Source organism: Balaenoptera physalus, assembly GCF_965194825.1.
Source record: "Balaenoptera physalus genome assembly, chromosome: 16".
Classification (NCBI taxonomy): domain Eukaryota; kingdom Metazoa; phylum Chordata; class Mammalia; order Artiodactyla; family Balaenopteridae; genus Balaenoptera; species Balaenoptera physalus.
The window spans coordinates 49865749-49891310 of NC_138898.1; the positions used below are offsets into that span (position 1 = coordinate 49865749).

Consider the following 25562-nt stretch of genomic DNA (forward strand, 5'->3'; position numbering starts at 1 on the left):
TTAGCCCTAAGACTCCAAGCTGTACAAGTTCATGACTGAAGCCTGCGTCCACTTGCTAAATCGAGTATTCAAAAAGGTAATACCCGATGGAGTACCAAAGTCCTAACAAGTTCACTTAAGATTGAGAGTTTGCTTCTTCCTACTTATTCCTCATTAAGGCATCCTTGAGGGACGAGGGGAAAAAGATTGAGTCTGCCTCCAGTTCTGGGGAAGCTGCACCTGTGAGGGGCCCGACCCGCACACCCCGGGCCCAGCTGCAGAGCTGGCTCCTGGCCGCCAAGCCAAATGGGTGCCTGGCCCGCGGCGGACACGGGGTCAGCCAGCCTCGCCCCTGGAGCGGAGCTGAGCCCCAGCTGCCACACTTACAGACGAGGGTGGAGGCTCAGAAAAGGCAGCACCCAGACCCCCACCTGCGGCGCCTCGCTCCACCACCCGCTCCCTGCTCCAAACGGTTCCACACACCTGGTCCCCCCCACGTGCGGGTCTTCACAGTCACGACGCAGCACAGCCACTACAGACACGTCACCAACGTCTACCATGGTAACTGCGGTCTCATTTTGCTGCGTTCATGTTCACGGGTGACCATCCACCCAGAACTTCTACAAATCAGAGGTCGTGTCGTGGCCTCGCAGCAACAATCCTGTTTTGCCTTCTCCCCAGTCTGTGCACCTGCTCTCTGCGTGTCACCTGCGTCTTCCGTGGGGCTCAGGCACTGTCTGGCCTTGAACTGAACAACCTTCTTCACCTCCAAATGGAGTCTCAAAACACACGGAGTCCTGACTTGACCCCGAGAGCAGCGAGTTTTATTTCTATCACTTTCTTCTTTAGTTATTTTAAAAAACATATATTACTTACCTGAGGATACAGAGAGAAGGAATCTGATAACCTAAAAGATGAGGGGTCTTCTTTGGTATACTGTCCAAACTTCTGACACTATTGAGAGAAAACAGAAAAAAAACAAAAAAACACACAAAAAACTTTAGTGTCACCTGAAAACTCCCTGGAGTAGGAGGGCCATGCCCCACTCTCAGCTCCGCCCCTGCCTGCCCAAGTTCCAGCCCAGCCCCCCAACACCCAGGGGGTGTTAAATGCAGATCTGGGGTGTGGGGGCTGAAGGCCCCACGTTCTAAGCAGCTCCCAGGCGATGCCGGCCGAGGCCGCTCCGACAGCGAGGGGCTAGAGAAGCCTTCTCAGGCGCCTCTTCCATAAGAAAATCCTCCAGGGCTTCCCTGGTGGCGCAGTGGTTAGAAATCTGCCTGCCAATGCAGGGGACACGGGTTCGTGCCCCAGTCCGGGAAGATCCCACATGCCGCGGAGCAACTAGGCCCGTGAGCCACAATTACTGAGCCTGCGCGTCTGGAGCCTGTGCTCCGCAACGGGAGAGGCCGTGACAGCGAGAGGCCCGTGCACCGCGATGAAGAGTGGCCCCCGCTCGCCACAACTAGAGAAAGCCCTTGCACAGAAACTAAGACCCAACACATCCACAAATAAATAAATTAATTAATTAAAAAAAAAAAAAAAAGCAGCAGCACAGAAGCTTTTTTTTAAAAAAAAAAGAAAAAAGAAAATCCTCCAGGGCTCTGATATCCTAGCAGTTACAGACAGGCCTAATGTTCTATTATTCTACAATTCCATTTTCTTTCTCCTCTCACAGGCAAATCTCTGAACATTTTCTCTTCCTGCCTTTATTTCCTCTTCATGTCACACACTTCATTTCACCAGGGAGTCAGATGCTCACCATCTAAAGAGAGCTCATCTCTGGGAGTGACCCTCTTCCAACCGCAGCCTTGCACAGACCTCACCTTCCTCAACTCCCTGCCACCACGAGCCACGTGACTCCCCGAACCTCCTGACCCCTCTCCTTCAGCCGCCGCAGCAGCGCCTTCCTACATCCTGTCACCTCTCCGACTTATCTTCTTTGCCTCATCCGACAGCCCGTCTCCCTACCTCCTCCTGCCAGCGGTGGGTTCCTCCGAGGTTAGTTCTTGGACCTCTGCTCCCATCCTCCCTGCCTTGGCTACAAATGACATGAAGGCCAGGCCAGAGTCACCCAAATCCCTCCCCCACATGCAGTGCTGACCTCCGACCCGAGCTCGTCAGGACCTATCCTAACTACAGGGTGGCTTTCCTTGGACATGCAAGTTCACATTCAAAATAAACTAGTACATTAGAAAAGGGGATTCCCCTCCCTCCCCCTCACAGCCGCTCTCCTTTCCTGTTTCCCACTGCTCCATCATTCTTGCAGTTGCCCACACTTAAAACTTGAGTTAGCGTTGGGCTTCCCTGGTGGCGCAGTGGTTGAGAATCTGCCTACCAATGCAGGGGACACAGGTTCAAGCCCTGGTCTGGGAAGATCCCACATGCCACGGAGCAACTAGGCCCGTGAGCCACAATTACTGAGCCTGCGCGTCTGGAGCCTGTGCTCCGCAACGAGAGGATGCGATAGTGAGAGGCCCGCGCACCGTGATGAAGAGCGGCCCCCACTTGCCGCAACTAGAGAAAGCCATCGCACAGAAACGAAGACCCAACACAGCCAAAAATAAATAAAAATTTAAAAAAAAAAAAAAAAGAACTTGAGTTAGCGTTGATTTTTTTCATTTTTGATTCCACGTATAGTTCGACCAAGTTTGGTCAATTCTTCTCTCGGCATACAGCCTGATTCCAAAGCTTCTCTCCCCTCCAACTGAACCACCGCCTCCTTGGTCTCAGCTCCCTGGAGCCAGCGAAATCCTCCACTGGCCTCCGTAACAGCAGCCCTTTCGCCCTCCGATTTATCTTACACAGGGACGGGCAGTGTGAACACAGCGTCATGCTGCTCTCACGCCCCTGCCTAAGAACCACACTTAACCCTTCCCCTCTCTCTAACACCCAGGCAGAGACGTCACTTTACAGTCAAGGCACTGCTCAAGCGACCTGCACCTGCACTGCCGCTCCCCCACCGTAGTCGCTGGCCACCCGTGACAGCGGCCTCTCCAGGGTCCCCAGCATAAACTGAATGCCCAGCTACACCCCACAGGCTTGTGGGTGCTGGGCCCTCCACTTGGCAAGCCTTGCCTTCTACTCTCTTTAAAAAGACTTGACTCAAGGCTCACTTCCCACCAGAAGCCTTCGCCAACCACTTGGACCCTCTGCTCAATTTCACATTATGTTTGCAATGCTGGCATTCCCTGAAAAAATGATTCTGTGGGACAGCAGGGGCACACATAGGGCTAAACAAAGTTAAATAAGTTTTGTTACTGTGCTTTTCAGGACCTTTGATCACTAACACGTGCTGTGAATTTCCAAACGGTAAGATCATAAGGTATCTCAATTATTGATTTATTGCCTCGTGGCTCCAAACTTACCCTTTTCGCCAGCTGTGAAATGGATCTGGGACCCTTAAATATTTTTCCCCTGCCAGGGCACTACGTTAGGCTTGGTCAGCGGACGGTTGCAGCATCTTCAGGCAGCACTGGCGCCTGCAGCCCCCCAGCCCCATGCGCCCCTGCTGAGACGCCTCCTGGTGAACGGTTTTCTCGGCGCCACAGAGGGTGAATTTCTACTAAGTCCCTCCAGCAGGCACCACGGCAACGTCTCTGCTCTGAGAGACCCAATGAGCCACGGCCCTGCCCCACCTGGGGCTCCGTCAGCCCTGCGGGGATGCGGGGATGCGGCTCTTGCTGGGGTGCTCTACCTCAGCCTGGAAGTAGCACCCCTCGGATCTACTATCCTGTATCCTTCAGACTTCTCTTTACCTCTTACTAGCCAATCCCTCATTATTCTAATCCCCTGTTGTGACACTAATTCTTTTTATAACACTTCCCCCGTTTAAATTACCGCGTGGCTTCTCTCTCCTGATTAGACCCCGAATGACACATCAGGGCTCTCCTCACACTCACTGGGCCATGGACCCCTTCTTCCCCCCAAACCCTCCACGACCTAGAGGGAAAACAGAGAACCACAAGATTCACAGGGACTCATCTAAGTCAGCCCTCAACACACTCAGATTTGTACCATTACCTAAATGGCCTGTGTGTGGTGTTTCTTCCCAACTGTAACGTGAGCCCTTGGGGGAGATGCATATTTAACACTTCTTTTACATCATTCTCAGGACGTCTGGTGTTTGGCATGAGGTAAGCCACTGATAAAATTCTTATTTACTGGCTGTATAAAATAATAGGTTTAAACGACAGTTCTCTCAAAAGTAGAGCAGAGACCAAGACTGAACGTAGTACCACTGGCCCCAGCTTACCAGTCGGATGAGCTGCCGGTCCAGCCACCGGAGCACATCCGGCCCCTCCTCCGACTCCGCTCGGAACACTCCCAGCCGCGCCATCAGGACCGCTGCAGCCTCCTGGTCAAACGCTGCTTCGATGTGTTTGAGCTGACTCTGTGCATCTGCCCAACTGACCATTCCAGAGTGAGTGCTGCGCTTGCATGCGGGAGAGGCCCGAGAGCCGGCTCTCCAGTAAGACACAGACATGGGTACATGACGAGGGTATGTGTGTGTGTACACACACATAATCTGTTCCTGTATTTTTAGACACACACACACACACACACACACACACACACACACACACACACACACACACACACACACACACACACACAGGAATATTACTCAGCCATGAAAAAGAATGCAATTCTGCCGTTTGCAACAACATGGATGGACCTGGAGGATATTATGCTTAGTGAAATAAGTCAGACAGAGAAAGACACATACTAAATACTCTGTGTTACCACTTATATGTGGAATCTAAAAAATGAAACAAACGAATATAACAAAACAGAAACAGACTCACAAATATAGAGAACAAATTAGTGGTTACCAGTGGGGAGAGGGAAGGGGGGAGGGGCATAAGAGGTAAAAACTGCTATGTATAAAATAAATAAGTTACAAGAATATACTGTACAGCACAGAGAATATAGCCAACATTTTATAATAACTTTAAATGGACTATAATCTATAAAAGTTTCAAACCATTATATGATACACCTAAAACTACTATAATATTGTAAATCAACTATACTTCCAAAAACTTTTTTTTCAAAATAAAATAAAATAAAATGAATGAGGTAGAGGCTTTTATGTACTGCCATGGAAGGTGTCCTTGACACATTCTTGAGAAAAGCTTATGAATATCTTCACATAAGCCATCATGTATATAATACACACACGTGGTCTACAACTGCACAGAAATGGGATTGTGAAGTTACATGTCAGTACGGTGATAGCATTTTACCTCTGGGGAGAGTGGGAGAGACCCATTCTTTACATAATTATGTGCTGCTGGAATCTTTTATAAGGAGGGTATATTTATGGGTCACTTATTTGATAAATAATGAAAAATAATTTTTAATGAACTTATTCCTACTGAAAGGAGAGTCTTCTAAGCCGGCAGTGCCTCCTCCCCATCCTGCTCTGATCAAATGAGCCAGTGAGGGCTGGTGAGAACCATTCACTCAGTGGAATCACAGAGATAAACTACTAGATGTTAGACTCGCTCTCCATAGCAAAAAGCCAGAGGTTCAGCGGAGAGGAAGCCGGGGCCACTCACTTGCGGGCGATGGTGGTCACGCGGATGCGCCGCTGGGTGCTGGAGTGCTGATAGTGCGTGACGAACTGGATGGCGCCGCGGCCCCCCTGCGGGATCGGGGCGTTGTGCTGCAGGACGAGAGGCCAGCACCCGTTACTGTCACCGCATGACCCCACACAAGCGGTCACAGAGCCTGTGCACTCATCCTAAGACGACCGACACGGCGGTGACCGCAAGGTTCTTAATGCGTTCTGAATGGTCCACTTAAGATCAGGGCATTTCACTGTTTGCAACTTTTACCTCAAAAAAGAGAACCATATGGAAATAAATACTGAACGTGAGTTGATATACATGCTGAAGGGTTTAGGGATGAAAGACACTGATGACTGCAATTTGCGTCGAAATGCATCCAAACACAGTGAATTGGGGAATGGCTAGATGTGTAACAAATCAAACAGAGCAAAATGTTAGTTACAGAACCTGAGTGGTTGATACCTGGGTATTCACTGTACAAATTCTACTTATCGTTCTGTACGTTTGAATTTTAAAAAATAAAATACTGGGGAAAAACTGACACACTCAAAAATTCACCAACATTATGATGGCTGGCAAAAGCCATTCCTCTTCTGATGACCTTATCAGTTCAACAACAAAGTGACAAAAGCAGTTTGCTGTCTGACTCTGACTAAACCCTGGAAGGAATAAAAAAGATGATGTCAGACTAAGATCAGGCCAAACACAAGCCCAAAGTAGCATCACTTTGTGGAGAAAGAAACCGGAGGTCACCAGTCTGTAACAAATCAGAAAACTCAACACTGAGACGCGACTATTCATGAAAAAATGCAGCCCACCTGATTGACTACTTCAAAGTAGATGCCGAGCGTAGACGTGGGATCCAGGCCACAGATTTTCCACTGACTCGTGCCACCGACACCAAGCTCCTAGGGGAGAGAAGAGGGATTAAAAAGAAATGAAACAAAAAAGATGCTCCTGTGATTACCTGCTGATGAAAAGCACTGAGACTCTGAGAAGGGCAGGTCCCTTAGAATATCTCATTCCAAATGAAAATTTAAATTCCGGGACTTCCCTGGTGTTCCTGTGGTTACGACTCTGCACTTTCACTGCAGGGGGCGTGGGTCCCATCCCTGGTCGGGGAACTAAGATCCCGCATGCCACACAGTGCGGCCAAAAAAAGGGAAAAAAAAAAAAAAAAAAAGAAAATTTAAATTTCACTGAAAAAAGTACAATTACAGACCAGAATAAAGTTTAACATTTATTACAGTACTTTACAATTAGGCTTTCTATATTGGCACTCTGGTCAGTTTTCATTACGTCGTTGAGCTTTATCTCTACACACACACACACACACACACACACACACACACACACACACACACACACACAATACATAACACTGATGTCAACTGAGAGAATCAAGTCAGGGATGGGGAAGAAGTAAATACTTGAAAAGAAAAAGAATTACCTTCTTAGCTTGAAAGATTTATGTACTTCTTCCACCATTATTAGAACAAGAAATAATTACAGAACTTTAGCTGTTAAATATTAATTTTTAACCCAATTCCTTTATGCAAAAGCTACATATAAATTCTTGGTAAGAGAACTGAGATTTTAGTCATGTGAAGGCTGCTTTGTGTTGACTAGCTGAATGGCTCCCAGCGATAAATAAGAAGTTCACTAAAACTTGAAGGGTATCAGTGTTTTAAGCATGACATCTAGAAGAAAAGTCTGCAGGTGTCAAATACCTAGAACCATTAACCAAGAAGATCACTAGACTCTGAAACATACATTTGATCATTCTAGAGACAGCGAATATTATACATTTTAACACCTCATTATAATATGGGATACCATCCTTAGAAAGCAACACAATTATGCATTAAGAGAGTCATGATACCTCTTCTGTTACTCTGAATCCACCCAAATTGTACACTGTCAGCTGAGTACAGCTGACACCAGTCCGGTCTCTCTACAAAGCCATGCCAGGAGCCCATGTCCCTGGCCACAGAACCAGCAATCTCAGGAAGGTGATGGTCACAGGGGAAAGGGAAGAGTCACAGCTCTACGGTGGAGGCTGGGGAGGACACCCTGGGTTTCACGAGTCTTTCCTAAGCAAGATCATGAGATGGATAGATTCCTAGGCGTTCACCTTCCCTTTCAGGGCCTTTTCTATAAGAGGCACATAACATCTGCTGGATAGTGAAGGCTGCACCCACGAACAATGGCAAGGAAGTAAAAGGAGCCTGTCTGCTTCCCTTTCTTGCCTTGCTAATCCCTTCTCTCAAATCTCTCTCCACACCTTTTGACTCCATTTTTAATACGAAACCTGTTAAAATTTCAAACCAAGGGGATTCAGAGCATATCACCCAAAATATGCCAGGCTGGCATAAATATTATTTTAAGCGGTAGGTAATTTTTAAAAAGCAGACATAAGAAAACTCTCTATCCTCCTCCTACCAGGAAGGCAGGAGCTTCTTAACCACCAAAGACAATGCTAGATGCTTATCAGTCCAGAGGCGGCACCAGAAGAATCTATGTAACAACTCTTGGTAAAACAACCTTCCTTTCCCATCCGTCTCCCCCATCTGTCTACTCTTCCACAATTTGCCACCCCTAGAAGATCAAGATCCCTTTCTTTTGTCTCATCACTTATCTACACATTTATTGTAAAAGAACATTTATTGTTAAGATGCAACTAATCCCAATGTCTAACCCCCTCTTTGAGTGACTCATCACTGAGTATGTACGTGCTGTGTATGTGTGTGATGCACACATTAATAAACTTGTTTGTTTTTCTCCTGTTAAGCTGTGTTTCGTCAGTCTAATTTGCAGGGTCCCAGCCAATGAAACTAAGATGAGTAGAGGAAAAAGAAAAATTTCCCTCCCCTATAGCACCAACCCCCAAGCGTGGCCACAAACCCTCCAGAGTCCCACAAGCATTGTATTCTCTCACTAATACACAAATTCCTTATGTAAGCATCTACCCTGCCTTGATCAGAAGAACTGTAAAGATGGAATTAGGAAATCACCAGTTTATTGTGATTCAAATACACTGATTCAGGGTAATCAATGGATAACCTAAAACCATCAGGTGAAAGGCTGCTGGCAAACAACATACTCATGTTGTGCTACAATCTTGTTCAACAGATCTCCTGCTAATGGCAAAAAGGAAACGGGCCCCTGTAATTGAAGGACAGTCATCACCTCACCACAACTCAGCACGAGGTACACAGATCACTCAGGAAGCATGGGGGACAGAAAGGTTTAACCCAAATCTAATCATTCATCTAACCTCCACTTCACAGCAAATACAGCGAGGCCAGAAAACAAGTCAGACACGGAAACAAATATACGGAGACACTCGATTACCGGAGACTCCTGGCACTTGGCACTGTCTCTTCAACAGACCAACATCATCAAACAAAACAAAACAAGCAAAAAAGCATAAATAAAATGACAGGAAGACCATCCTACATTTTAAAAGACTAAGGATATGTATATGAAATACAATAGTGATTAGAGAGGAAAAACAGCTGCAAAGGGCATCTGGAGAGAAATTAGGGAAAGAATATGACTATATGTTATATGATACTAGGAAATCATTGTTTTCTCAGGTTTGAGAATAACATAGAAGACCCTTGTCTTCAGAAGATGCACACTGAAACACTGACAGACTAGGTGTCAAGACGTCTGCAACTCGCTTTCAAAGGCAAAATATTGATATGATAAAAGAATACGGCAAAGAGATGAAATCAGGTAGATAACACAAATGTGGCCAAAACGAGGACAGAGCAATTATGACAAAATGTCAACGATTACCAACTCTACGTGGTGGGGATACAGACTCATTACGTTCTTCTCAAAACTTCCCTGTGTGTCTGAAAACTGTACTTTTCCTCCCCTTTGCCTCCTCCACCCCCCATCCAAAAATTTCACGGCTGATCCCTGCTGGATCCTGGAACAGCTGTACTAAGTTATAATACCTTCTTAGGCAGATATTAAGTCTATGGAGAATATGCTGGAACAGGGGAGCCTCCCAAAGCCCTGCCAAGAAACAAGAGTACACGTCCCTGAGTACATGGGGGTAATGAGGGACTCACCACAGGGGCTTGGGCAACAACCTGCCTCACCCAGAGGGTTACAGGAATATCCTCAAACCGCCTGCCTCTGGTAACTTCAATAAAAACTTACTCTAAGTAGTCACTAACGAGTGTTCACTGCTGAGGAGGACAAAAACTTCGATGCGAAAGGTGAAACCCAGCGTGGCGTCCTGGGTCCCAGGCACTGTTCTAAGTGCCTCACCTGGGCTGCTCGTGGAGTCCTCCCAACAGTGCTGTACAGTAGGTCCCATTCCTGCCTTCATTTCCCGGACAGAGACGCTGGATCCCGGAGCCATGAAGCACCTCGTCAGGGCCACACCTGCACCCTGAGCCCACGCCCAACTCTCCCATCCAGCCTCACGTTGAAGAGGACGGGGAGGGAAGGACGTGACTGTGACAACCCAGCCCAGACCCACCCTGGACAGGCCTCATTGGACCAGAAGTGTACACTTGGCAGCTCAAGTGTAATCAGAGGAAGTGGGCCACCAGCAAGGCCATCTCCCCACCTAGTGAGAGCTGAACTTCGTTCCCATGTACTCAAATCTGCCACTCAAGGAACACCGATGTCTGCATGCACCAGTGTCACCCACTGCCCAACCAGCTCAAAACGGTCTCTGAGAAGCGAGACAGAGGGAGCCCTTCCAAGGGCAATAAGCACACGGGTCTGTCCCTGCAGGACTGTGCCGCACAGGATGCAATGCCTGGTGGCTCTCTGGCACGGCCACCCGAACAATGGTAGTTGGGTGGGGAACCTGGTCCCTACCTAGCTCCCCCGTTGTCATCTCTGACCCTAAGCAAGACACTTAACCTCTCTGACCGTTCAGACCGATGGATGGAAAGACAGAAATGACACTACCCCTCAGAGCTGTGGGCGTCAGTAAGTTACCCCTCTCCCCTCACCACAGACACAAGCCAACAGGTGACACAATGCAAGGTCATCCAGCCCCGACACGTCTAAGGGGTCAAATCCCAGGCACAGGAGGTGAGGGCGATGGAGGAGTTTTCCTTACGTTTTCTGACACACATGGTCCTTTCACATTCAGAGACACACAAGGGCCGATGGCTCCGGCAACCTTCAGTTCCCGCGAGGTCTGAGGCAGAATTACATAAGAGCAGACAGTTAACAATCACCAAGAACCACCCCCTCACAAAGGACACAACTAAAACGGCAGGGTTATTATTCCACCAAGGGAAAATCCTACAGGGATTCTAGCATGCAAAAGCTTGTATATGCTTCTCCAGGGCTGCTATGAACTGACTAAAACTTTAATAAAACCCTCCTTTAGAAACAGAGTTATCTTTGTTCCAAAGACGCAGCAGCATGTTCTGCGTTCTCAACTCTGAAATTATCGTGCACACAGAAGACAGCAATTCTACCGATACTCCTGTATTCTTCTCCTGTGCCACAAACCTGTCGTAACTAGTTACGAACGTCAATCAGGGAATATGCTGTTTTGTGTTGCTTTAAAAATACTTAATTTATGAACTCCGACACAATGACGAGGCCAACATACTCAAATTTTTAAATCTGAATTCATTTCAGCAAACTCCATCCTTCTTCGTCTTTTTAAAAAAACCTCAAACATTTGACAATGTTGCTTAAAGTTTAACCTAGATGATTTAATGATTATTGCCAATTTGCAAAGTAATATTTGCCATCCTATTTTCTAACGGCCCCTTTGAATGTTTTCTCAATGACTCAGAATCAAGCGTGTAGAGCGATCAGTCCCTATGTGGAAAAACAAAAGCCAAACTCGCAATGCTGCCCCATTTTAGAGCGCCCTGGCTAGTCTGCAGGCAGGCGCTAAACACAAACCGGTGGCTGGGTGGGCACTTGGCCCACCACCTTTGTAAGGCCTGCTCTCCCTGCAGGGAGAGCAGACATCTCATGGTTTAAAACACTGATAAACATGCAGGTCATTCTTGAGAAGCAAAGGGACAGAATGAATATACTTTGTTCAGATTATTTTGCTAGGAACTTTTTAACTTATCTTTAGATGCCCATGTCCTGAGGGTGAGGCTCCCCCAACTCTGACTACTAAGTAAGTAAGAACACTATTCTTTCATTAAGGTTTTAGAAATCTATTCTACCTTTACTTCCAACGTAGCACCAAATGCCATTCGGAAATTGCCATTAAAATCTTTACTAAAAATTCTTTGGAATGTCTGCTTGAAGAGAGAGGTGTTGAAAGAATCTCCCATCACCATGTGGCCTCTAGGAAAGAAAAAAGGAAAAAGAAAGTGAACCTTTAGGATGACTCAAAGCCATTCTGATGCTTCCTGGGTATTTATGAACAATTATTTTAGAGAAGAAGAAAAAAGCAAGTATGTCCACAGAGGTGCTACTGATCACTTACTGATAATGGAAAACAGCCAGTTCAATTTGTACTCAAGAAAGACACTATTTTTAAAACATTAAACATAGAATTCTTTAGAACACTGTCGTGGTTATACAAACTTATAGAGAGGATAAAAATTTCAAAGAACTAGACACGCACACAGATTTTTAAAAATGAGTGCATGTACAGACTGGTGAGAGCCAAGTACGGTCCGTGATGTATCAATAGTTAACCATGCTGTACCAAGTCAGTTTCCTGGTTCTGACGTGGTGCTGTATTTATGTAAGATGCCACCACTGGGAGATGCTAGATGAAAAGTATGGACAGACTTCACTGTACTATTTTTGCAATTTCTTGTGAAGCTGTAATTGTTTCAAAATTAAAAGTTTAAAAAAAATAAATGATGATATAATCTGGATAAGGTGTGACTAGCCCCAAGGAAACCAAGACTGTGATCTTCCTTGAACATAATGGACCCCATAACACAGCCCAGGGTCACCTCGCCTTTGCTGGAAGTCATCCCAAACGGTTGGCTCACTTCAAGCCATCAACTGAAACCTCTAAGTCTTTTTTTTGTGTGTGTCACTGTTCACACATTTCCCCGATACTGTAGTTGTGCAACAGGTGATGTGCCCTAAATACTGTCACTCAGGGGTCAAAGGCCTCACTGAGAGTGTGAGGGAAGTGCTGGTCCCTCTCCACAGAGGAAAGACACACACACGCGAACTCTGGTGTGTAAGCTCGGGGGTGCTCACAGACACATGGGCGTTTTCCTGTGATGTTCCAAGACAAGAGCTCCTGCAGGGCACTGGGGGGAGTCCAGCGTATTAGGTGAACTCACCGGCACAGCCAGGCCAGCATCACTGGTCCTCTATCACCTCACACGCCTGCTGGTCCCAGGACAGCTGCAGATGACGAGGGTTCTACCCGCTCCCCTTTACTCAGTGAGGACCCGCAGCACCACCTGGGAGCTCCTTAGAAATGCAGAACCCCAGGCCCACCCACAGCGCTCTGCCACTGCTTTTCCAGCTGCATGTGAACAAGACCCCAGGGGACTTCCAGACAAACGCAGGTTTTCCCCGACGCTGTCTGTGTTCAGGCATGCCTGGAGCACACAGGGGCCGCACCAGTGGTTCTCAAACTCTGCTCCACGTCAGAAACGCTCGGGAACTTTAAATATGCTGACGCCCAGGCCAGGCACCATGCTAATTAAATCCGACTTTAGGAACAAGACCCCGACCAAAAGTAGTTTTGAATGTTCCCGGGTGATTCTGATGTTGCAGCGCCTTCAGACTAGTGGTGCCATCAGTGGTTCTCACCAGAATCCCCAGAGAGCTTGTTAAAACCCACCACCAGGCTGCTTCCTCAGCCTCTGATTCAGGAGGTCTGGGGTGAGGCTCGAGTGTGCCCATGGGCCCCAAAGGCGGCTGGCCGGGCACCATCCCGCTTTGAGGACGTGGGCTCCCAGCCCGCCCTGCACCGCACCCTCCAGGCTGAGCGAGTGCCGGCTGTCACGAGGTGCGGTTACTAAGCCAGGTGAGGGGCTCCTAATTGCTCCTCTAGCATTCAGCCTATTTCCCCCCTTCTCACAAGGAAGTGCTGAAGGCCACATACTCCATGCTTGCTTTCCTGCCTCAGTGTCTGCAACAACTCTAAGAAATGAAGTTACTCTGCCACGACAAGTTCACAGTGAACCCTGACCTCCTGATCACAGCTTCTTCCTCCAAGAGGCCCACACACCCTCCCCAGGCACCGAAACCGTAGCCCAGAGCCACCTGAACGCTCATCTGAGCCAGCCTTGGCCATTCCCACGGTTCCATCACTCACGTCTCATTCCTTAGAATAAGCACTCTCACTTTCCCCAGGGGTTCACTGTCCACATACCCAGTAAGGTTTGTGCAGCACTTCATCTCCAGAAGTCCAGTCTGATCAAGGGCACAAGCGTAAATATCAACGCAGTGACCGTTTGCAGCAGCCCGGTTAGCAAGCATCTCATAGTGCTGCAGAGAGAGGAAAATTACCTTTACGGAACAGCAGCACCACTCACTAGGCATGCCTTACCACACCAAAGGGAGGTGATCAAGGAGAGGAATATGCAGACAGTCTCTTTCATAACATCCAAATAAAATAAAACTGCAGTTTTCAGTCTCAAAACACTTTTAGCAGTTTTAGGGCCACCCACTCTAACCAAGGTCTCAGAACTGGGACAGATACTTAACATCAGCCGAGATCTGGGAGGACACCTCAGCAAGAGGAACTCACTGACCACAAAGCATGGCCTCAGCAGAGCAGCTGTCACTCCAGGGCAGCCTAAACCCCACCTGGGTGACCACACTTACAGCCTTGAGCCAGGAGCACCTACCTTGGTTGCCTTTTTCATGAAGCGGGCGTTATCTTTCTCAATATCGTGCCAGGAGCGAATAGGAACCTTTAGTTCATCTCCAACCACCATGCCAGGTCCTTGGGTAGGGGGACCCCCAATAAACAGCATAATCCTGGCTCCCGTGTTTGGAAAAGTGCCCTAAAGCAGTAAGTGGCAGCATTTTAGGAACATACAGCCCACCCCAAGCATGTTTCCCACAGAAGTGCTCCGAACGTGAGTTGTCCTCAGCTGTGGTGACTACTGATGATACTGCAGCAAAACGCAGATGACGCTGCCGAGAAGCAGCTTCTCTCTTCCAACCTGAGGGTCTGGCGCACTTTTATTTACTGTGATCCTGGTGCCCTAATGGCCTTGTGTTTCTCATGAAAACTTTGTATTTTCAAAACACCGAGGGCTCCTTCAGTGTGGATAATAATAATCACTGAACCACGTTCTGATAAATTAACACTGCCAGCTGACTGCGGTCACAGCTGATTTTTCAGACAAGGCCAACAAACACACCTTCTGTGAGAAAGCTTGTGTGGTCCGATAGGTCCCAGTAAATTCTGAGTTACCTCCAACAAGCCAACAGCAATGGACAAAGCAACGCCAGTGGATCGCAACGGTCTCTTCCCCTGAGGTACGGGCCATGGGTCCCTCTGCAGCTCCCCAAGAAGATCAGTGAGGTTCATGTCGATCTTGTGAATGGGCTGCAGAAATCTGCATGATTTTGAATGGACACGTCAAGCCTGACTTAATAAAGTACTCTGGTCTTCAGCCTGCACGACACATAGTTACTGCTCTTCAAAATAAGTATCAGTGAGTAGAAAAAACTTGCAGTTTTTTTTTTCCTTCAAAGTTGTCTCTAACTACAAACACAAAAAAACTCAAAGCAATTTTATTCAGGAATGTCATCTAAAGCCTAGTATATAGCAACCTGCATATGTAGCGTGGAAAAAAAACCAATTTCAAATAGAAGCAAATCAGTTTAATTAAATTTTAAGCAGCAAAAAAACCCTAAAGACATGCTAACATGAACTCAGTCCATGTAAGGTTCATGGACGTGGACAATCTTCATCGTTCTGAAGACCCCATTTGCGTTTCTCTTGAACCTTGGGAGTCATACAGGGAGGAACACCGGTTTCTTAGAGAAGAGGCTGTGCCAGGCACGTCAGCAAAGCATCTTATCACGTTTGCCGACTGTTAACCCAGCCCTGGGCAGCCCTAGGAGCACAGCGGGCCATGTGAACGAAGTGCCCGATCTCAGGTTTGTTAAAGGACACTCAACAGGAGCCTTTTCAGTTTCCCCAGCTTTACTTAAGAATCAAAAAGGACAAGAGCCATGTATCTAAGAAGAGGGGAATGACTGCGTACGGTGGTCTCAAAACCTCTGTGATGATACAACTCTAACAGGAAAAATATTTTGAGCAAATCTGCCCCACGTGTATGTGTGTGTATATATATATATTTATATATTAACTTAGTTATAAATTTTAAACGTACACTGACTTGTCATGTTTGTCATTAAACATTAAATACTGGTTAGGCTGAGTCTTTTTTTCCCCTCTAACAATAAAAAACAGAAGCCCTCCCGCTGTCCCTCCCTCGCGCCCAGGGCCGCCGCCGTGCGTGTGCACGTCCAAGCTCACCTGCTGGAAATGGAAGGGTGCTCCTGCGGCTGTGCCGGGCGCGCTGGGTGCGCGGGCACGGCAGGCTTGGTCAGGCCCAGCATGTCCTACACAAACCAAAAAGACTCATTTCCCTTAACACTACAAGTGAATGACATTTTTTTCCCTTTTTCCTAATGAATTTTTAAGAAACATCCCTGGTCCTGCTTGGGGACAAGCAAGGCACTAACCTGTATCTGCTTTGCAGTTAAATCCTTCGTCCCCCGGAAGACATAACTCTTGGAAATCCCCTCACAGCTGAGCTCATGGACCTGCACCATCCTCCCAAACGTGATCAAGCCCACCAGCGCATCCGGAGGAAGGAGACTCAGGGACATCTGCAGGGATTCCTTGAGTGCTTGGAGGTCGTCTTCTTCCAGGCATGTGTCCACCACGTAGAGAAAGATCAGAGGGGACTGAGCACCTCGCTTTATGCAAAGAAAAACAGCGCAATGATCAATATACAAATAGACATAACCAGCTCTTTTTAAAGCAAAACAAGGGAGTTCCCTGGCGGTCCAGTAGTTAGGACTCCATGCTTTCACTGTCGGGGCCCAGGTTCAATCCCTGGTCGGGGAACCAAGATCTTCCAAGCCACATGGCTCAGCCAAAAAAAAAAAAGCAAAACAGGTATGTAAGTAACAAGTCTTTATTTATACCGACTGTCAGGGATAAGAACATCGAAACAAACCTCTACTTACCTCATTAAACGACAAGTTTTATCAAAACAAACTAGATGTAAAGACTATTTTATATCCAACTATTTATTTCACATTTTTGAACGCCAGGCATTGCTCCAGGTCCTGCAATACATCAGCGAACCAAAAGGCCAGAGATCCCTGCCTGCCTCAGGAGCTAACTTTCCGGAACGGAGAAAGGGGGAGGGATTGTGAAAGCCGGGCATTGGGGCGGGGGGGGCGGTGAGGGGGTGGCAGGGAGGCTCCACCATTAAATGGGAGGTCAGGGCAGCCTTATTAAGAAAATAACATTTGAGCAAAAACCTGGAGGAGAGGGAGGGAGCAATACAGATACAAGGGAGAAAGCTCTAGCCTGAGGAAAAGCCAGAGCAAAGGCCCAGGGGCACATCTGTTCCCAGCACGCTTGAGCAAAGTCAAGGAGGCCCATTTGGCTGAACGAGGACCCTAAAAGAAGCTGAGGTCAGAGGGGTAACACAGCCAGCTCACACAGAACTCTGAAGACCGTCTATTACTCCAGGTGAAAAGAGATCCATTTTCGCCACTGGAGGTTTCTGAACACAGACCTAATGTGATGTTTTTAAAGAGTTACCCTGGCTGCTGGGTGAAGAATAAAATATAAGTGAGCAAGGGTAAAGTCAGGGCGAAGAGCTAAGAGACTGCCCCAATAATTCAAGTGAGAGGCGGGGGCTGGCCCAGGACAGGAGCTGTGGGGAGAAAGAAGTGGCTGGATTCTGGATCAAGCATGAATATCGACTGCATGGGATTTCCTAACGGATTAGATATGGGATGTGAGAAAAAGAGAGACGTCAAGGATGAATCTAAGATTTCTAAGCTGAACAGCTAGAAGATGGGGTACCATCAACTGAGATGGACAAGGCTGTGGAGGGTGGATTTTGAACTGAATCAGTGCTACCTTTTTGGTAGCCTTCTATGGAGACGGGAAAACAATGCCAACACGTGCACACGTGCCATGACCTAATGTTCAGGATCCTGTGGGCCTCACAGCTTTAAATCGTCCAGACAGGCAAGAGACACAGAAGACAAAGTATTTCAAAAGAAGCTCAATTCGGGCTTCCCTGGTGGCTCAGTGGTTGAGAATCTGCCTGCCAATGCAGGGGACACGGGTTCGAGCCCTGGTCTGGGAGGATCCCACATGCCGCGGAGCAACTAGGCCCGTGAGCCACAATTACTGAGCCTGCGCGTCTGGAGCCTGTGCTGCGCAACGGGAGAGGCCGCGACAGTGAGAGGCCCGCGCACCGCGATGAAGAGTGGCCCCCACTTGCCGCAACTAGAGAAAGCCCTCACACAGAAACGAAGACCCAATACAGCCATAAATAAATAAATAAACAAACACAAAGTTAAAAAAAAAAAGAAGCTCAATTTAACACTGCTCCTTAAGTGCGCAGCAAACAATTACCTGTATCACGTACTCAACTGTAGAAAACTGGGGCATCAATTCAGCAGGCTGATTCACCTCAGATATGCCTGCATAAGCTGGAGGAAACTGTAGAGAAGAAAACAAAGCAATGTTTCATGAGGGCTGAAAGATATATTATGCCTTTTATTTTCCATTTATAAAAATAGTTAATGATCACATATTAATTCTGAAAGCACAAAATGTAGAACATGTTACTAAAATACAAAAATCAGAATTTAAGGGACTTCCCTGGTGGTCCACTGGGTAAGACTGTGTGCTCCCAATGCAGGGGGTCCAGGTTCAATCCCTGATCGGGGAACAAGATCCCGCATGCATGCTGCAACTAAAAGTTCTCATGCCGCAACTAAAGATCCTGCATGCTGCAACTAAGACCTGGGGCAGCAATCAATCAATCAATCATTCTTTAATCAGAATTTAAAATCTATAACCCCGCTCTATATCTATATCACATTGGAACTTTTTCTTAATGCAGTTTTAGGTTATCTTGTAACTTCTAAATCATTAAAACACACACTATTAAAAACCATTTGAAAATTGTTGCCCTGCAAATTAAGGGCTGAAATTTTAGCTGTCTCATCAATAATCTACATGGAAGACTAAAGCTTTTATTTGGGTTTACTACTCTAGCTGCTATCAATAAAGTAATACATGTTCACTGTAGAAAAACTGGCCAGTACAAGAAAAATATAAGATAAAAGATACAAACCCCCCGTGCTCCTGTCACCTGGAGGCAGCTACTGTCAACCTCTCAGTGTATTTCCTTCCACACTTTTTCTACTTAAGCACAGCTGAGATCACCTTATACACACAATTTTGCAACCTGCTTTTTGGTGCTTAACATAATGTCATAGGTGTTTCCTTTCATTTTTTCTCTACAAACATTTTAAATTTGTAGCTTGTACACTGATTTTTTTCCCCAATCTTTAAAAATCGTGGTAAATTTTACCATCTTAATCTTTTTTCAGTGTACAGTTCAGTGGTCTTAAATACACTCATAATGTTGTGCACCCATTTCCACCATCCATCTCCAGAACTTTTTTCATCTTGCAAAACTGAAACTCTGAACCTATTAAACAGTAACTCCCCATCACCCCCACCCAGCCCCTGGCAACCACCTCTCTACCTTCTGCCTCTATGAATTTGACTGCTCCGAGTACCTCATACAAGGGGGATCATACAATATTTGTCTTTTGTGACTGGCTTATTTCACTCGGTAATATCATTAAGGTTCGATCACGTTGTAGCATAAGTCAGGACACCTTGCATTTTAAGGCTATTAATATTTCATTGAACATACAGACCACATCTGCTTATCCATTCACCCGTCAGCAGACACTCGGATCAGTCGCAATGTTTTAGCTATTGTGAATAATACTGCTAGGAACATGAGTGTTTAAGTATCTCTTCAAGACCCTGCTTTCAGTTCTTTTGGGTATATATCCAGAAGTGGGAATGCTGGACCATTTGGTAAACATCATTAATGATTAGTGACGATGAGTATCTTTTTATGTGCTTATTGGTCATCTGTCTATCGTCTTTGGAGAAATATCTATTCAAGTCCATTGTCCATTTCTGAGTTGGGCTTTCCTGTTGTTGAGTATTAGGAGTTCTCTATATATTCTGAATATTAATCCCTTATCAGACACATGATTTGCAAATATTTTCACCCATTCTATGGGTTGGACTTTTACTCTGTTGACATTGACTTTAGATGCCTTATAATTTTAACAATAAATTACATTAAACAGACATCAATTCTGAATATAATAGGGTGTAGGAATGTTTTTAAGATCTGCATATACTTCTGAATCGCCCACGGAGATAAATCTTGTATGGTATCTGCTTCTAACTCCCAAGACTACACTTAAAAGTCATCAACTGCACACTGGTCTCTTCACCACTGGACTCAGTGTGTGCTACCTAAGAATGAGACTGTTAATCAATTATGACCAAATGTAAGAATAAACAAGTGGATGTTATTAATATCTTAAGATCTGCTAGAGCACTATATATTATGTTGGGCATAATTATTTTCTAACAGCTTTATTGAGGTATAGTTTATATACCATAAAATTCACCCATTTTAAATGTACAATTCAACGATTTTTAGTAAATGCACAGAACGGTGCAATAATCACCATAATCCACTTTTAGAACATTTCCTCCATAGGCACAGTTAATTTCAAAGAAAAGTCTCTCTCATCGTTGTGAGCTCCTAGTTTAGTAGTTAAAAATGTTTAAATCAAAACAAGATCAACTTGACCCTAAAAGTTAGAAAGATCAGAAAATGAAAATCCAGTAATGCACACTATCCAATTAGAATAAACTGAAGTCAAATGTGATATAAACACCTTATCTGTTTTCTAGGGTAACATACTCAGTGCTTACAGAAAACCTATTTAAAAAAAAAAAAAAAAAGGAAATCTATGTCCCCTCCACAGCAAAGACAAAGACTCATATAATGAAACTGAATGACCATTCAAAACAAAAATCACATATGTTCAACATTCAATATTAGGCTTAAGAAATATCACCTTGACAGGTGTCCTGTGCCAAGGCAGACACAAATTCAACCTCACTTAATTTTTTTCAGAGTAGGACAACTAAATTGAAACACAGGAAATACTTGTAAAATAATTACAGTTCACATACCTGATTTCTTTGGAAACAGAAATTACAAGCCCAAAGCTTTGCTCGATAATCAACCTGACTGTGAGAAAAATAAATATTACAACCAGATACCGTTTTCATTTTTAAGGTAGAAAGCATTTAAGTGTAAACTTCTTGTTCAGTAAATCACACGGGTGTGTGTTCCTGTGTGGGTGCCTCAATGGATGAAGGTATGCAACACATTCTCTGCAGCTAGAGTTCTGGCTGCTGAGTGCACCGAAAGGTTCCTTCAAGCAGCAACAATGAACAACTACTAAATCCTTTTTGCTCTTTTCCGATTTCCTAGATAATATTTAGAAGTTCATGAGTTATAAAAATTATAGGTTATTTCCTTTTGCCCTGTTATCTAAACATAGTCTTTATGATTTTTCTAATGTCTTTATTGTTCAAATATATGAAACTATGAAATTTTAATACTAAAAGGACATTTAACACATAGGAAAAACAACTCAGACTTTAACCACACTTCGTTCACTTGAAGAAGTTGAGCAGAATGCTTCTGGGTTGATACACTTCCTAGAACTGGTTCAAGATAATGCTTTATAGTTGCTTTCTCCCCCTTTCTACGTTTAGAAAATTAACGATCAGCTATTATTTTAAAAGAGCAGCATCACTTTATACATGGGCACACCAAGTAAGAGCAAGGAGAATGAAGTAAAAAATGTTCCCTCATATAAAAATTTTATCTTTTAAAGAGCGTTTATGACACTCTTCACTTGTTTAAAAATTCTTTCAAAGAGTGCCCACATTTAAGACAGGTTTCACAGGTCACTATTTCAGGCACAAAAAAGTTGCATTTAACAATAAAATCATCAAGAGTTCAAATTTCTTCTGCCTATTACCTCTTCCTGCCATACAGCACCACCATACCAGGCAGGTACAACAAAACTCTCTAAAGCTTTTGGATTTTTTTTGGAAAATGCTTTAAAAGGCATCAATAAGATTAACAGTTAAGGCAAAAGCAAACTGAAAATCAGAAAAACAAGAAATTACAAATCCTTTCCCTCTACCTCCACCTCATTCCCATAAGTTCTAATTCTATCTGGAATATCAGGCCAGGGAGATTTCCACAAGCATTCATCACCTAAGACTCTCACCATTTACTACTCATCTCAAATTTGACATCTTGCCCAACTGAGTCACTTTTAGGAGAATCACGGGAAAGTCATAATTTACTGTATTCATCATTTTTACTAGTTTTTAAAAGAATTCATACCAAAGTGGATTGAGAATGGCTTTGCAAGTTGGCCTGCTGCAAAGCACTGGTTCATACTGTACAGGCGGCAGGTCTGGACGTTCTTTCAAAGGAGTAAGGATACAAGCCAGGGGAACAACCATTCTTGTAGCCTCGAGACGGCTGGAAGGCCACACATTCCAACTAAAACGCACGCCATCGCGTTCTTCATTCTGCTGAATGAATTCCAGGTATGTTGCCATTGTCTAAAAAAAGAAAAACTAAAGATAAAGTTCAATTGTATGTGAAATTCTCAACTGAACTTCAAAAAAAGATGACCGCCTAACGCCACGTTTCTTAAACACTTAGTCTGGAAGAACCTGTCACTGGAGGATGACAACATCTCACTTCTCTCTGACCCACAAGAGCCAATTAACTTCACAGCTACCTCTCCCATTCCTTTCTCAACCCTCCTTTCTAGCCCTTAAAAAAAATAAAAGGGGCGGGAGGTTTACAATCATTTGGTCATCTCTAAGCTGCATGTAGATGAATAACAGTAATTTAAATCTCCTCTTAGATCACATATCATCTCAGCCAAGCCAATTTCAGCCCCGTGCTCAAGGGTTAAGTCTCAAACCCTGTTTCAGCATCCAGCTACCTTCCTCCCTGACCCCCTTTCCTCCTTGCTCTATTCGAGTAAATACTGTATTATAATTTACATTCCAAGAGATCTTGGTTTTGTGCCCTTTCCCTCCTTCCGTTGTTAATTATGGAGAAAAGAACTGGATACTGAAGAGCGAATCCTATTCAAAACGAGAGCAGCTACCAGTTCTTAGCCAAGGTACTTCTACTTGGGATCACCAATATTACAAAGGCACACTTGCTATTATGCTAAGTAGTTCCTCACCAGCTCCTGTCCCCTCACCACAGTCGCTTATGCTCAGGCCTTGGAAGATTCCAGTTACTAAAACAGCCATTCAGACTAAGTACATTTTTCAAACCCAGATAATGCCAATTGTTTACATCCTGTTTACATTCTAAAATCTAGGCTAACACACACTTCAGCTATTAGGGTTCAAGGGAACAAAACTCTCAAGAACAATGGGAAAAAGGCAAATTAAAGAATCTATTATAGGGCTTCCCTGGTGGCTCAGTGGTTAAGAATCCGCCTGCCAATGCAGGGGACACGGGTTCGAGCCCTGGTCCGGGAAGATCCCACATGCCGCGGAGGAACTAAGCCCGTGAGCCACAACTACTGAGCCTGCGTGCCACAACTGCTGAAGCCCACGCACCTAGAGCCCGTGCTCCGCAACAAGAGAAGCCACCACAACAAGAAGCTCGCGCACAGCGACGAAGAGTAGCCCCCGCTCACCGCAACTAGAGAAAGCCGGCGCGCAGCAACAAAGACCCAACACAGCCAAAAATAGATAAATATTAATAAAAAAAAAAAAAACTCTGTTATATAAGTGGCCTCTAGTGCTCACTTACGCAATGCTGAATAACGATTGTCTCCAAGCTATTTTGAGAAGTGCCATACTGTTAATTTGGACTAAGGGAACACAGGGCTATAAATGCAAATGAATTACTCTATTACACACAACGCGGACCACAAAAATTCCAAATGTTTGTTCCAACTGAAACTCTAAGGCATCTATTTGTTATCTCTGGCAAAAACGGGAAACTGTAGCTCTGTGTACACAGAAAACACTTCTGCAGCTTCCTGGCTAGTAAAGGGTAATTCAAGTGGGAATGAAAGCAAGTTCTAACATCCCAATTCTCAGCAAGCACCTCGGCAGACTTCATTAAGTGGCTGTTTTCCTTCTCAAAACAGTTCATTATTTAAGGCACTATCTCCATCCCATGTCCTCAGGCATCCACATATTAAAACCTGCGCTCTCCATTTCCCACTGCCTCTTCCGCTCACTCCCTCAAGAGCATGGATTCTTAACTCTGGGCAGATAGCCAACAGGGGACTTCACAGGGTCAATAAGTCCTCTGAAACTGCATGCAAAATTGTGTGCATGAGCCAAGGTGCATTTTTCTAGAGACAAGGGTCTACCACTAACACCATATTTTCAAAAGGGAAGGCTTTCAGAATAGGTTAACAAATGAATGAATGAATTAATGAATAAGTAAAACTGTAAAGAACCTGTAGACGTATCTGCCAAAAAAAAAAAAAAATCTGTACCATTCATTCCACCTTAAGGCATGACTTTTCAGGACACAACTAAGGTAAAGCAAGGTTTAATCCTTAAAGGGAGCCCAAAGACCTGGGTTCTAGCTCCGGCTCTGTCACGAAGCATAAGTCATTTAACCTGAATCTCGAGTTCCTCAACTGTAAACTGGATGTTGGGTCCTTCCGTCCCCCGCGACTCCGAGGGATCCTGCGCCAGAATCCGGCCAGCCGACCGCCCCACCTGGCCGGGACCACGTCACTCTCAGCAGACCCCTGGGTCTTCGGGCCCTTCAGCTCCTCTGACCGCCGGGAAAAGGCCTCGCCCCAGGAGGAACCCACCAGCCCCTAGCAGAGACTCCGGTCCCGGCCCTCGGCCTCTCATAACCTGTGCTCCCCACTCACCTAGCCGGAGCCGCTCACCTGGCCGCAGCCGTACGCACCCACCGCTGCAAACGCCGGGCTCCAGTTCCTACCGCCAAGTCCAGCTCAGCCCTAAGCCGATTGGTTAGCGCCCTGTGCGTCACGCCACGGCGCCGTCCGCTGGCCAATCAAAGAGCGCCTCCCCGGCGGGCGAGCGGAAGCAAGGAACCTAGAAAGGCTGCGCCGCCATCTTGGAACAGGGCAAGACAGACGTGGTTGGCTCTTCAAAATCACAATTACTCAGAATACACGTTTCTCCACGTTCACCTCTAAACCTTTCTGCTTCACGAAACACCGGCGCCTAGGGAACTGTTTCCTAGGCGCAGCCAGCGCGCCTCAGGAGCTCGCCCTACTCCAATAAGACGTCCGCTCGCTTCAGTGGGAAGTCCCTTTCATCGCCTTAGTTACCGGGAAGCGAGAACGTTGACGTGTGGCCCCGGAAGAGGGCGGGGCTCCTCGCTGAGGAAACCGAAGCTGGCCGGAAGGAGGTGTCGGCGCGTAGAAAGGGGCGAGGCTAAGGGAGCGTGAGCCTTGAGCGTGGGGACGCATGCGCGCAGGAGTCCTGTCAGTTAAACAGGTGTAGTTATTCTTCCTCACCTTGCAGGGTTTCCTTCCCTCGTTCGCGCACAGGTGCCTTCCGGCTCTCTGCGGAGCCAGGCGTTAGCGCACAGGCTAATCCCTCTCGATCCCTGTCATCCTTCCATGAGAAGGTGAATAATTGGGAACTGTCGTAGTCAAACATTTTAAGAGACTAACAAAACACCAAACTGCATAGAGCACGGCTTTCTACAGCCACCATGGCCGTTTTACCCCTTCTTATAAGTGGCAAAACTGAGCACGTTTATTAATCTGACCCAGAGATATAGCCCGTCTGTAGCATACAAAAATAAGCAAAATTATATAAACTTAAAAGTATGCTTAAAGCATATCAAGGCGTCCAAGAATTAATTAGCTCAATTTAATATTAGTACAAAGTTTTAA

At 45.7% G+C, this 25562-nt stretch overlaps 1 protein-coding gene across 3 annotated transcripts in view; it reads right to left on the reverse strand.

Annotated features, from left to right (window-relative positions):
• The window catches only part of SEC23B (SEC23 homolog B, COPII coat complex component), a 38792-nt gene extending 13756 nt beyond the window's left edge, over positions 1-25036 (reverse strand). The window contains exons 1-15 of one of the 3 annotated variants that reach the window (XM_082431662.1): positions 24564-25036; positions 22028-22251; positions 20794-20851; positions 18121-18207; positions 16197-16433; positions 15988-16073; positions 14914-15058; positions 14339-14497; positions 13861-13976; positions 11729-11852; positions 10648-10728; positions 6371-6460; positions 5541-5647; positions 4232-4385; positions 856-933 (exon numbers count right to left, since the gene is read on the reverse strand). In XM_082431662.1, the coding sequence (XP_082287788.1) occupies positions 856-933; positions 4232-4385; positions 5541-5647; positions 6371-6460; positions 10648-10728; positions 11729-11852; positions 13861-13976; positions 14339-14497; positions 14914-15058; positions 15988-16073; positions 16197-16433; positions 18121-18207; positions 20794-20851; positions 22028-22248 (1743 nt within the window). In that variant the 5' untranslated portion in view covers positions 22249-22251; positions 24564-25036. Of the gene's footprint in view, positions 1-855; positions 934-4231; positions 4386-5540; positions 5648-6370; positions 6461-10647; positions 10729-11728; positions 11853-13860; positions 13977-14338; positions 14498-14913; positions 15059-15987; positions 16074-16196; positions 16434-18120; positions 18208-20793; positions 20852-22027; positions 22252-24563 lie in introns of those variants that run through there. The other 2 variants (XM_082431663.1, XM_082431664.1) reach the window with 2 other exon arrangements.
• Positions 25037-25562: the final 526 nt, after the last annotated feature.